This window comes from Sturnira hondurensis, unplaced genomic scaffold (genome assembly GCF_014824575.4).
Source record: "Sturnira hondurensis isolate 20B ecotype Veracruz unplaced genomic scaffold, ASM1482457v3 Scaffold0001221, whole genome shotgun sequence".
NCBI classification, from domain to species: domain Eukaryota; kingdom Metazoa; phylum Chordata; class Mammalia; order Chiroptera; family Phyllostomidae; genus Sturnira; species Sturnira hondurensis.
This window is the reverse complement of record NW_028073852.1, coordinates 1,670,857-1,683,708: the sequence shown is the minus strand read 5'-3', so window position 1 is coordinate 1,683,708 and position 12,852 is coordinate 1,670,857. Positions and strand designations below refer to the sequence as shown.

The following is a 12,852-nucleotide window of genomic DNA, read 5'->3' as shown; positions in this document are numbered from 1 at the left end:
CCTCACTGTATGAAAAACTCCTGGTGAATGTCATCTAACGTTTTCACCATAGTCGACTTTATGAGTAACGTTTTCCTTTGCTGAGTACGTTACTAAGTTCAAGTTGCGTAATTAAAGTTGTTTCCAACAGTTCTCTCTCTGCCATTTCGGTGCCCAGCACCTGTGCCCGCCTCTCAGGCCAGACTGGCAGGAGGGGAGCCCCTGGGCCACCTGACCAGCTCCCAGGAAACCTGACAGCCGCGAGGGCGTGCTCGCGGGTGGGTGTCGCCCCTCCCCCGACCCGAAATGCATCGGAGCGCTGCTGTCAAGAGCTGCCATGCGGAGCCAGGGGCGCGCTGCTCACCCCTCCCACATTCCCGGTGCACAGTAGGAGGGCGAGGAGAGCCCAGGCGGCCCGGCTCACCCCTCCACTAGGGGGCGCACGGCCAAAGGAGCGCATCCACATCCAGAGCGCCTGCGCAGAGTCTGGACACGTGATTCGCTGCCCGGGCCTTGGCCAGCACCCGCCCACACCTGACCGCCCCACCCCGTCGCCGCGGTGGACCCGGCACGCGTGCGCAAAGGAGTGCGGCGCCTGGAGCTGAGCGCGCGTGCGCGGAGGTGAGTGTCCCGGACCGGGCGCGCGTGCGCGGAGGTGAGCGGGCCGCGGGTAACGGGCCCGGGGCTGAGCGCGGTCCCAGCGCGGGGTCAGGGCGGTCCGCTGCACCCTCCTTGTCGGGTCGGGGCAGTCGTGAGGCCCGTAAGGGGGAGGGGTCGATGGATCGATGGACGGGTCATCAGCGATTTCCCATTGGATAAGCTGGGCACGCCGTGCTAGGGTCCACGGGTGGCGGGGGCCACAGTAACGACTGGGACCCCGGAAGCCGCGCGGTCCTCATTCAGTCCCGCGGTGCCAGGCCAGGAAAATTGCACTGGCCCATTTCACGGGGAGGAAACAGGCACGGGCGGACCCTTGCTTGCCCCTCCAGTGGTGGAACTGGGCTTTGAACCGGCTGATCTACACCGCCACCCTGGCCGGGGAACAGTCTGGGCCACTTCTCTCTTCTCTGGAGAGCAGCGCCGCTGGACCACCTGACCTTCGATTCTTCCCCTTTTTCTCTACATCGCCCGCCCCAGCACCCCCCCCCCACACACACACACACACAGGGCTGGCTGGGACTCTTCCCCAGCTGTACGATGGAAGCCGCGGGAGGGCTGTGGCGCTAGTCTCGCCTGGGCTCCGCACTGTAGCTTCTGAACTCTGGGTGGGGAGGGAGGGCGTTGCCCAAGAGCCCCTGACTGAGGACCCTGCTGACACCCTGAGTCCCCTAGTTTCTGAGTTGTCTTGATCTCAGCTCTCAGATGTGTCTGGAAGGGTCAGGTGGGGCTGGGATTCCTTGTGATAGAAAAAAGTAAATATTTAGTCTTTGTCCCACTCTCCCGAACCCCTGGTATCTTGGGAGTGATGGGTGTCTTATATGCTAATGAGATGATGGGTAGTTTGGGGCTGGTCCCCAGAAAGACAAGCTGGGCTCAGGGTGGGAACTTTCACCCCCAACTTCTAGGGAGCTGAGAGGGCCAGTGATGAACCAATCGGGCCTGCAGAACAAAACCCCGAACTACTTGGGGTTCAGAGAGCTTGCAGGCTGGGGAGCCTGGTTTGATGGGGGGAGGGTGGCAGCCCCTCTTCTGGCTCCGCACCCCTCCCCCATACCTCGCCATCTGGGGGTTCCTGAGTTGTACCCTTTATAGCACACCCGGACTCTGCGACTTGTCCTAGCCGGTAGTGAGCCTGAGGAGGTTGGGGGTTGTGACCCTTGAATTTCCAGCTGGTTGGTCAGGAGTGCAGTGACCACCAGGCGTGTAGGACTGCCGTCTGTGTGGGGTGTCAGAACAGAAGGGAAGGGATGATGCCCGCTGGGCAGCTGCACTTTGAAACCCACCGCTGTCCTGAGACAGGTGACTTCTGGCCCATGACAATAGAGCTAGCCATGTCCCGGAGCCCCAGGACCCCCCGGACCCAGTGGCCCTGCCCAACTTTGCTCAGCCTGCACGGCAGTCCGGGACACTCAGGCCGGGACACTCTGGCCGAGCCACCGTCCCACCCTCCTGTGGGGTCGGTCCTGCATGGGGTGCGATGACCCCCAGCCTCCCCAGCAATTGCCCATTTTCTCAGATAGACAGAAGGGACTCCCCTCCCAGAGTCCCTGACCGTTTGGTCCCACACTGATGTCTCTGCTCTTCGGAGGAGCTGGACCAGCACTGGTTCTTACAAAATGTTTAGAACACACAGATGAGCAAAAAGAGTGAGGTTCTGGTGCACCTGCTGTGACAGGCTCCCCCAGCCAAGCCGGGGTCCCCTGAGCCTGACCTCTGGCTGGCAGGGGCTCCGGGGGCCGGGCCTTTCTCCCGGGCCCGGGCCATCCCTGGGTGTTGCACTCAGCTGCAGTGCCAGAGACTTCTGTCCAGGCGGTAACTCTGTGCAGGTCAGCGGGAGGTGGGCAGAGGGGGGTGGCGGGCGCCCTTAAGGACACCCCATTAGTCACAACTTAATAACCTTGGAGCTGATGCAGGAGCAGGCTGCTGTCTGCTGTGGGGACCGGTTCGTTCCACTGTTTCTGCCGTGCGGGTCTTCTCGTGCCAGCAAGCCATGTTTACAGACCTTCCTTTGTCACAGTCCCCAGTGTCCTGCAACCCTGTTTGGGACTTTTCTCCCCTTTCCCGCCTCTCCTACATCTGTCTGAACAGCGCTGGCCCGTCCTGCCCCGCCCCCTCGGCAGGCCGGACCTCTGGCCGCCACATGCTGGGGTCAGTCTGGAAGCTTCTCGGAGGACCCCGAGGCCCGGCTGCTCCTCCCTCCCCTGTTGAGCCTGGTTCCTCTCCTCACAGGCCAGGGGCACCAGTCCCCACAGGCACTGCCGAGACCATGGACCGGAGGCGGCCACCCTGCTCCCGCCCCCTGCTGGGGGCCTGCGCCCTCCTCTCTTTGGCCACTGCCATCCTCCTGGGACGTGTCCTGCTCCACGATTTGGCGGTGACACCCCAAGAGCCGCGTGGCTTCTCTCCAGAACCCAAGGAGAATCATGGAGCTCAGCAGCAGGGAGCCAGCGGCCCAGGGCCCCACCCCCGCCTGGAAGCAGCACCCCCACAGTGCAGTGTGCCCCTCAACAGCCGCTTCGACTGTGCCCCTGACAAGGCCATCACCCAGGAGCAGTGCGAGGCCCGGGGCTGCTGCTACGTGCCTGTGGGGCAGCCCCAGGGCTCCCAGATGGGGCCGCCCTGGTGCTTCTTCCCCCCCAGCTACCCGAGCTACAGGCTGGGGAACCTGACCACCACGGACACAGGCTACACGGCCAGCCTGGCCCGCACCACCCCGACCTTCTTCCCCAAGGACATCCTGAGCTTGCGGCTGGATGTGCTGCTGGAGACCGAGAGCCGTCTCCACTTCACGGTGGGCAGGCCGGGCAGGGCGGGGGCGGGGCCCATGTGGGGACGGAACGGAGGTCCACGGGGGACTGGTCACTGCGCAGAGTGTGTTCCACCACCACAGGGGGTCCTGGCGTGAGCAGACACAGCACCCACCCTCAGGGAGCAGTGGCCGCCAGGACAGTGGGGGGCACGGGGACGTTCCAGGCCGGGGGTGGGCCGCATCTCAGCCCCTGGCACGCAGCCTGGCGCCCAGCAGAGGCACTGCCGCCCAAACACATGTGCTGGCACAGCGGAGGGCCCAGGCCCTGTTCAGAGGACGCTGTTGTCTCAATGGCGCCTAAAACACCACCGTTCACTGTACCGTCACTGCGTACTGGATGAGAGCTGGGGCCCCCTGCTCTCCCATTCGCCTGTGATGGGCCGAATGGCGTCGCCAGGTTCGGCGGGCGGAAATATAGGATGTGTGGTGAACAAGCCAGATAGTCAGGGACTGAGTTCATGATTTTGGTGATAGTCCCATGCAACCTCTGAGACACACTTACCCTAAAGAAACTTGCCTCTGAACCGTGGGTTCCAGGGCACCCTGCACTTGACCTGCCCCGCAGCAGGGGTGCCGCCGGCTCTGGAGGTGAGGAAGCAGGCTCCTGCTTCTGGGGGGGGGGCGGTGAAGGATGGAGTGGGCAGGTGCAGAGACAGCTGCCGGCCCAGCAACAGCCTTGTGACGCCACTGCCCTTGTCTAGATCAAAGACCCCGCCAGCAGGCGCTATGAGGTACCCATGGAGACCCCGCGTGTCCGCAGCCGGGCGCCGTCCACGCTGTACAGCGTGGAGTTCTCCGAGGAGCCCTTCGGGGTGGTGGTGCGGCGGAAGCTGGACGGCCGGGTTCTGTGAGTGCTCACACCCCGAGTGGGGGGTTAGGGGGTGGGGCAGCCTTGCCCCTGGCCTTGTCCAGGCCCGCCCCTCCCGCTCAGGCCTCCCTGCTGGAGTTCAGGGCCACCACTCCCAGGTCAGGGAAGGTCTGGGGCAGCACCGGCCCGCAGCTGGGGCTCCTGGGGCAGTCCTCACCTGGGGGCTCACCTGGGACAGTGTGGGCTCGGCAGGGCAGCACCCCATCTCGGGTATACCCTAGGTGCTCACCGCACCGCGTCAGGTGCCTGGGTTGTGGGGCCTCACATGGCTGCTGCTATCTCGAGGCCATCCCAGCTACAGCTGGGCAGGCCACACTGGCGTCCTCAGGGGACACCAGGGCCTGGGGTCCCTCCGGGAGGGTCTGTGTTGGGTTCGTCTGGCCTCTGTGGTGATGCCATCCGGTCCCTCCCGGCAGGCTGGACACGGCGGTGGCGCCCCTGTTCTTCGCTGACCAGTTCCTGCAGCTGTCCACCTCGCTGCCGTCCCCGCACATCACCGGCCTGGCCGAGCACCTCGGCCCCCTCATGCTCAGCACCAACTGGACCAAGATCACGCTCTGGAACCGGGACCTTGCGCCCACTGTAAGGGGGCCCAGGGTGGGGCCGGGGCTGGGGGAGCTGCAGGGCAAGGGAGCCAAGAGCCTTGTCCTCTGCACCCCAGCCCAATGCGAACCTGTACGGGTCCCACCCTTTCTACCTGGTGCTGGAGACCGGCGGGCTGGCTCATGGGGTCTTCCTCCTGAACAGCAACGCCATGGGTGAGCGAGCAGCCACGCCCCCACGCCCCAACCCCGCTGGTTCTGAGTGCCCAGGCCAAGGGTTTCCCTGGGCGGGGCCAGGCCTCATGTGCTCTCCTAAGGAATGTGTCCAGCAGGGTGTGGGCTCCGGGGGGCAGGCCGAGGCCGGAAAGGGGAGTGCTGAGGTGCAGCCGCTCAGGGTGGTCCCACAGGTCCTCGGGGGCCCCTGTGCCCGAGGCAGACTGGTCTGGGGCAGCCTGTGGGAGGGTCATGGGCAGCAGGGGCCCCTCTCCAGAGGGGGTCTGGCCTGGCCACCCGTGAGGGCCCCGGGGGCGGATGGGTATATGTCGCTGAGCCCAGGGCTGTCCCTCGCAGACGTGGTCCTGCAGCCGAGCCCGGCCCTCAGCTGGAGGTCAACAGGTGGGATCCTGGACATGTACGTCTTCCTGGGCCCGGAGCCCGAGAGCGTGGTGCGGCAGTACCTGGATGTCGCAGGTGGGCCCGCCCCTGGCCCTGTGCGCTCCCTCTCACCCCAACCCCATTTGCTCACCCAGCCACCTCGTCTGTCACACAGGCCACCCGTTCATGCCACCCTACTGGGCCCTGGGCTTCCACCTCTGCCGCTGGGGCTACTCCTCCACCGCTGTCACCCGCCAGGTGGTGGAGAACATGACCAGAGCTGGCTTCCCGCTGGTGAGTGCAGGGGGCGGGGGCCCACGGGGCGGTGGGTGGGGCGGGGGCAGGGAGGCACGGCTGCCGGGCCGCTCCCCAGGCCCCCAGCGCCCTATGCAGCCGCCGCCCTGCAGGACGTCCAGTGGAACGACCTGGACTACATGGACGCCAGGAGGGACTTCACCTTTAGCAAGGACAGCTTCGGGGACTTCCCAGCCATGGTGCAGGAGTTCCACCAGGGCGGCCGGCGGTACGTGATGATTGTGGTGAGTGTCCTGCCCTTGAAGATGTGGCTCGGGAGTAAGAGCTGCCCGGGCTGGTGGCTCCAGCTCTCGGTGGTGCCGCCCTGCTGCCCATGACGTCCCACTCAGGGTCCCTGGGAACATCTGCCTGCTGCTCAGGCTCCTACGGGTCAGGGTCAAGGTGCAGGCTGCTTGGGGGGGTGCTCAGTGGACTCCACCAGCATCAGAGAGGCAGGCGGAGCTGTGTGCAGGGTTCGAGTCTCCTGGCCCCGCCTCCCCAGTCAGCTGTCTCGGGGGAAGGTGGCAGGACGCAGAGGCCCGGCACAAAGACGCACCATGCCCAGAGCCCATGCTCCGCCTCAGGCAGCCAGGGGCATGTCCACACTCGGTGGGCGCACGGACGGCTCCATCCTGCCGTGGCACCCTGCTAACGGTCCACCGAGAGCATGTCCCCTCTTCCTAGTGACTGGGGCCACAGCTCTGGGCACTTCCTTCTCCCACTGGTCTCTCTGACCCCCAGGACCCCGCCATCAGCAGCTCTGGCCCCGCTGGGAGCTACCGGCCCTATGACGAGGGTCTGCGAAGGGGGGTTTTCATCACCAATGAGACCGGGCAGCCGCTGATCGGGCAGGTAGAGCGAGGGGGTTCGGGAGAGGGTGTGGCCAGGACTTCCCACACCCTCTCCATTCCAATGGAACAGGACACCATTCAGCAAGAGGGTGCTGTCCGGGGGGCGGAGCAGGACGAGGTCCCACCTGGGGGAATGGTGGCTCCTGACAAGAAGTTCCACCTGAGTCCTTCCACGGGGGGACCCTGGGCTTCACCCCTCTGGTCTGTCATCCAGGTGTGGCCAGGGCCCACCGCCTTCCCCGACTTCACCAACCCCGAGACCCTTGACTGGTGGCAGGACATGGTGGCTGAGTTCCACGCCCAGGTGCCCTTCGACGGCATGTGGATTGTGAGTGTGGTCCCGCCCTGGGGGTCCCTAAGCCGTGGGGCCGGCCCCGCCCTCTGTTCTGGGTAGATGCCCACCTCCGGGGCCTCTCGTGCAGGACATGAATGAGCCATCCAACTTCGTGAAGGGCTCCGTGGACGGCTGCCCGGACAACGACCTGGAGAACCCACCCTACGTGCCAGGTGTGCCCCCTGCCGGCCGCCCCCGGCCCCGTCATCGGGGTGTGACGGCCCCAAGGGGTCCTCAGGGGCAGCCTCTGTGTCCACCCCGTTCCCGTCCTTGGGAAGGTGGGGTTTGTGCAGGGATGTGCCCCAAGTTCGAGCACGCTCCCAGGCTCTGGGGGCACCAGCCTGCCGGGCGCGGGCTCCCTGGAAACAGTGCCCCTCGCCCCCAGGGGTGGTTGGCGGGACGCTCCGGGCAGCCACCATCTGTGCCTCCGGCCGCCAGTCGCTGTCCACTCACTACAACCTGCACAACCTGTACGGCCTGATGGAGGCCCAGGCCTCCAGCCGGTGAGGCCCATGCGTGGGGCGTCGGCGGGGGGTGCGGGACGGGAGGCAGGGAGGGACCCCAGGCTGCCCCAGGGTCAGACATTGGCAGGGGCCGCGCCTCCCTCTCCCTCCCAGCTCCGTGCCCGCTGCGTGGCTGGGCACCGTGACCTCCGCCCTCCGCACAGCTCTCTGTTCCCACCCTGCCCAGGGCCCTGGTGAAAGCTCGGGGGATGCGCCCCTTCGTCATTTCCCGCTCAACCTTCGCCGGCCACGGCCAGCATGCCGGCCACTGGACGGGGGACGTGGAGAGCAGCTGGGAGCAGCTGTCCCTGTCTGTGCCAGGTGAGAGCCTGTTGGGTGGGGACATGGGCCCCCTTGGGGGTGTGTCTGGAGCTGAGTGCTGGATGTGGGGCTCAGAAGGCTCAGGGACGCGCAGTGGCAGCAGCACCGCCTGATTCCGGGGGGGAGGGGGGGCGCGGACTGGCAGCGCACCCTTTCCCTGTGTCCTCAACCCCACCGTGCCCCAGCAGGCTGTCACATTCCCTCCTCCCACTGTGTCCCTTTGGCCACCACATCCTGAGCTGCAGGAGACCGCAGGCCCTGCACCTCTGCCCCGGGCAAGGGCCACACTCTGGGGCTGAAACAGCAGATGCCCCGCCCAGTCCTGGAGGCTGGATTCATACTGCAGCAGGGCGGCCTGGGGGTCCCAGGCGGAGTCCCGCCTGCCTCTTCCTACAGCTGTGTGGCTCTGACCTCCGGGCCTCTGTCACCACATGGCTCCCTCCTCATGTGTCCTTGGGTCCTTGTAAGGTTGCAGATCACAGTGGTTTAGGGCCTCAGGGCCTCACCTTAACTGACCCCGTCTTTAAGGGCCCTGTTTCCAAATAAGACCACAGCAGGGCTAGGGCCGGAATGTCGTCTTTTAGGGGCGACACCAGCCAATGGGAACAGGCTGGCTTGCTCGGCCGGCCCCCAGCCGGGAGTTAGGGAGCAGCCGAGGGGCAGGCACAGGTTGTCGTCCTGCCCGCTCCGGTCCGACTGTGTGCCAGGCCAGCTGGGGGCTGCCCTGCCGGCCAGCGCTCAGCGCAGCGCCCCGAACTGGCCCCGTCGGACTCCACCCTGCAGAGATCCTGCTGTTCAACCTGCTGGGGGTGCCCCTGGTGGGGGCCGACGTCTGCGGCTTCCGCGGCAGCACCTCGGAGGAGCTGTGTGTGCGCTGGACCCAACTGGGGGCCTTCTACCCCTTCATGCGCAACCACAACGATCTGCAAAGCCTGGTAGGCAGGCGGTGGGGGTCCTGTTGGGGGGCCCACACACGGGGGGAGGGGCTACCCGGCCCAGAGGTGTGGAACCGGTGGGGGGAGGTGCCTGGAGTCCCACGGGCCCGTGCTCCCTCCTCCCTTCCGCCTCCACGCAGCCCCAGGAGCCGTACAGGTTCAGCGAGCCGGCGCAGCGGGCCATGAGGAAGGCGCTCACGCTGCGCTACACGCTGCTGCCCCACCTCTACACGCTGTTCCACGGCGCCCACACCAGGGGCGACACTGTGGCCCGGCCACTGTTTCTGGAGTGAGTACCCCAGGTCGGGGTGGTGGCCCACAGATGCCCTGGGGGAGGGAGGTGACACCCGGCCCAGGGACACAGGGCCGGCTTGTCCTGCTGCAGGGCGTCCTGGGAACTGAGTGAGAGCAGGTTGCAGGAGAGAGTTGAGGCCAGAACCTGGGCTCTGCCTGCTGGGGTGCCCTCTGTACCCCCTGTCCCATTAGGCTGCAGTTCAGGGCTGGGGGCGCGCTAAGTCCAGGAACGCCAGAGGCAAAGCGCTGAGCGGAGAACGTACGTGGAATGGCGTCTCAAATCAAAAGAGCTACTGTCATCGAGTCTGCTTGGGGCGGTCGAGGGAAGGAGCCCTGAAGCAGCACTCTGTCGCCTGTGAGAGGCGCAGCACGGCCTCCCTCCCAGGTTCCCAGGGCAGGGCCGTTAGTCAGCCATGGGAACCTTCAGGTTGCTCTCCTCGCCGCGCGCAGCCCTGAGCTCCAGGTGGGCCCACTGAGGAGGTACTGACGGGCACAGCTGCAGCAAAGGCCCCGGAGACAGGCACGGGTGTCCCCAGCAGGAGTCGCTTCCTGAGCAGCACGTGTGGGAGGAGGGGGAGGGGGGGTGGATTCAGAAGAACTGCGTTTCCCTGAATGTAAAGAAGCCGTAAAACGGCTGCGAACACAGACCGTAGAGGCAGACTAATTGGAGAGGACGTCACCGCGGAAGTGACAAAGCATCGCGCACCCTAGGTCCGAGCAGCCGTGAGAACAGTTTGCAGACGGGGGATGCGGGTGGCGCCCCGCCTTGGCGTGTCCCATGCCAAGCGGAAGGCTCCTTCCCGGCCCCGACGTGGGCCAGTCGGCCAGGAAGCAGCCCTGCCTCCAGCTCAGGCCTCGCCTGGCGAGCACACTGACCTCGGGCCTCCGCACCCCGCCCGCCCTGTGTGAAGGTTTCCTGAGGACCCCCGCACCTGGACCGTGGACCGCCAGCTCCTGTGGGGAGGGGCCCTGCTGGTCACGCCTGTGCTCGAGCCCGGAAAGGTCGAAGTGACCGGCTACTTCCCTGCCGACACCTGGTACCGGCTGCAGGCGGTGAGTCCTGGGTCCCTGACCCAGGGGCTGGGACTGAGACGACAAAGGGGTCCCTCCCTCCCGGCCTGTGAGTAGGGTCAGGTGGTGAGAGGGGCACCCTGCTCCCTCGCACCGTCTCCCCCTCCCCCCCGCCTCCCGTCCTCACAGGAACCCATGTTCCAGGTGAGCAAACTGAGGCCAGAGCAGTGACTTGCCAGGGGCCTCCCTGCTGCTGCCGCCACCGCCAACAACCTGACTCTGCCAGCGCCCTCTGACCCATCCCCACCCCAGGGCCCAGCATTTGGGCCTCTCAGGCCCTGTTCCCACTAAGTGGCCCAGTCTGTGCCCCTGAGGTCACAGCAGCTTGGCGCTGCCTAGGACCCTTGGTGACGTGCCGTCCCCATCCAGGAGTCACTGGAGGCCCTGGGGAGCCTTCCGCCTGCACCTGCAGGACACCTGTCATCAGCCATCCACAGCGAGGGGCAGTGGGTGACGCTGCCGGCCCCCCTGGACACCATCAACCTCCACCTCCGGGCCGGGCACATCATCCCCCTGCAGGTACCCAAGCCGGACCCTGGAGCCCTGTGTCCAGACCCACAGGGCTGACCGTGGCCTGTCAGGCGGAGGGGCGGGGCCTGCTGGGCCGACCCACGTCAGGAGTCAGCCCGCCTGCCAACAGCTGTGGGCCGCCCACGCCCTCCAGGGCTCTGCCCTGGACAGGCCAGCCCCCTCGGAGTCCGGGCCCCCCGGCTGCAGGCTGTGCTGCCGGCCCTGGTTTCCTGGGCACAAGGCTGTCCCTGTGCAGTGTCCCCTGTTGGTGTGGAGGCTGCCGCCAGGCTGGCACAGTGACACGTGTCCCTTGTTTCCAGGGCCCTGGCCTCACAACCACGGAGTCCCGAAAGCAGCCCATGGCGCTGGCCGTGGCCCTGACCTCGGGCGGGGAGGCCCGAGGGGAGCTCTTCTGGGACGACGGGGAGAGCCTGGGGGTGCTGGAGCGTGGGGCCTACACCCAGGTCACCTTCCTGGCCAGGAATGTGAGTCGGGAGCCAGGCCTGGGGTCCCGAGAGGGCCACCTGTCCCCTGGGGGGGTCAGCCCAGGAGTGGGCCATCTGTGCCCATGGGGGTGCCAGGACACCAGAGTCTTTCTTGGACCAGGGTCACAGGGCCCCCTGGTCCCTCCCCAGTACTGTCTGGGGGCCCCCGCCTGGGCCGTCTGCTGACAGCCCGTTCTCTCTGCCACGCCCGGGGACAGAACACCGTCATGAACGAGCTGGTGCACGTGGACAGCGAGGGGGCCAACCTGCTGCTGAGGAGGGTGGTGGTCCTGGGGGTGGCCTCGGCCCCCCAGCAGGTCCTTTCCAATGGCACCCCGGTCTCCAACTTCACCTACAGCCCCGACACCCAGGCAAGAGCCCGCAGACCCACAGACGGGGCGGGGAGTACGGAGGGTCCTCGGAGCACAGTGTCCCCCACGGTGGCGTCACAAGGGGCGGGGAGGATGGGTCCTTGTGGGGGTTGGGAAGGGGCTTTTGCCTGTGTCCACGTTGATGGCGACTCCTTAGAAAGCTTGATTAAGGTGGCCAGTGCCGAGAGCATGAGTCCCCCCGCCCCACTGAACCCCCCGCCCCATAAGCCTCCCCAGGGCCCAGCGCTCAGGGTCCCACCTCTGCTGGTGATGGTTGGTTTGGTGGCCAGCGGTCCTTTCTTGTTTCCAGACCCTGGACATCCCTGTCTTGCTGACGGTGGGGCAGCGGTTTCTCATCAGCTGGTCCTGACTGGTCGGCCCCGTGCTCTCCTGAGTCACGCAGAGCTGACTCGCCCTCCGGGTCTCCCTCCTGCTCTGGGGGCTCGGCGGGAGCATTCTGCCGGCCCGCAGGTTGGGTCCTGCCCTGAGGGTCCCCTGGATTCCGAATGTTTTCTCGGGAGACCTGCTCTCCATGCCTGTCGCTGGAATGCGCGCCTGATCAGCCTCCCGCCTGTGATGCAGGGAGGTGGTGCGTGGGGTGGGGCCTCACCCAAAGTCCCACCCGGGGTGGCTCTACTGCTTCCCTGACCGATGGCGGAGCTGGACAGCCACTGCAGACCGCTTTCTGGGGAACTTGGGACAATTCCCAGGACCAGGGAAACCTTTTCGTTTTAAGTGCAATTATCGGTAATAAAAGGGGCATCTGCAAGTCCCTCTGGCACCCAGGGTGGGAAGGGTGTGCCTGAGGGCTGTGACATGGAGGCGGACAGTCCATCCTCTGTGACAGTCCACCCTCCATAGGCCCCGGCCTCCCGGCCTTTCCCGGCGGTGTGGGAGACAGCCGAACTGTGCAGGCTCAAAGCAACCCGTCTGTCCCCACCTCACTTCCCGTCCCAGCCCCCCATCCCTAATGTGACAAGGGTCAGAGAGGCACACGGTGGGCCAGGTGTGCCCCAGCACCCTCGTCCCTGGACAGCCGCTGGTCTGTGTGGACCCCTTGAGGGCAAGGCAGTGACACCTTGTCCTCTTACCACCGAGTAGTCCTCCCCGGGTGGGCCCGCCTCAGGCCACCGGCCCTGGCAGCCACCAGGAGCACCGTTCTCAGTCGGGCTCGCACGGCAGGGAGGCCTCGACAGTGTTCATGGCTCAGAACAAGTGAGCGCATTTCACGTCGCACAAACACCAAGCTGATTCGTCCGGTCCTGCAGGTGGGGGCGGGGGGTCGGTGTTTAAAAGCATCCAAACCACCCCGGCTGGTGCTGCTTAGTGGGCTGAGCACCGGCCTGCAAACCAAAGGGTCGCCAGTTCGATTCCCAGTCGGCACGTGCCTGGGTTGTGGGCCAGGTCCCAAGTTGGGGACAAATGAGAGGC

General features: G+C 66.1%; 1 protein-coding gene across 2 annotated transcripts; it reads left to right on the top strand.

Moving 5' to 3' along the window:
• The first annotated feature begins 541 nt into the window (after positions 1-541).
• On the top strand, positions 542-12,162 carry GAA (alpha glucosidase). 2 transcript variants are annotated; one of them, XM_037063945.1, is made up of 20 exons: positions 542-634; positions 2,869-3,430; positions 4,150-4,295; positions 4,733-4,898; positions 4,978-5,074; positions 5,429-5,548; positions 5,628-5,746; positions 5,860-5,991; positions 6,488-6,598; positions 6,812-6,925; positions 7,020-7,104; positions 7,317-7,434; positions 7,622-7,755; positions 8,539-8,690; positions 8,831-8,979; positions 9,896-10,037; positions 10,425-10,574; positions 10,886-11,050; positions 11,269-11,421; positions 11,732-12,162. In XM_037063945.1, the coding sequence occupies exons 2-20, from the start codon at positions 2,906-2,908 to the stop codon at positions 11,789-11,791; spliced, it is 2,838 nt and encodes a 945-aa protein (XP_036919840.1). In that variant the 5' UTR covers positions 542-634; positions 2,869-2,905; the 3' UTR covers positions 11,792-12,162. The 2 variants fall into 2 exon arrangements, with proteins under 2 accessions (XP_036919840.1, XP_036919849.1); XM_037063954.1 differs by having other exon boundaries at positions 560-600.
• The last annotated feature ends 690 nt before the right edge of the window (positions 12,163-12,852 follow it).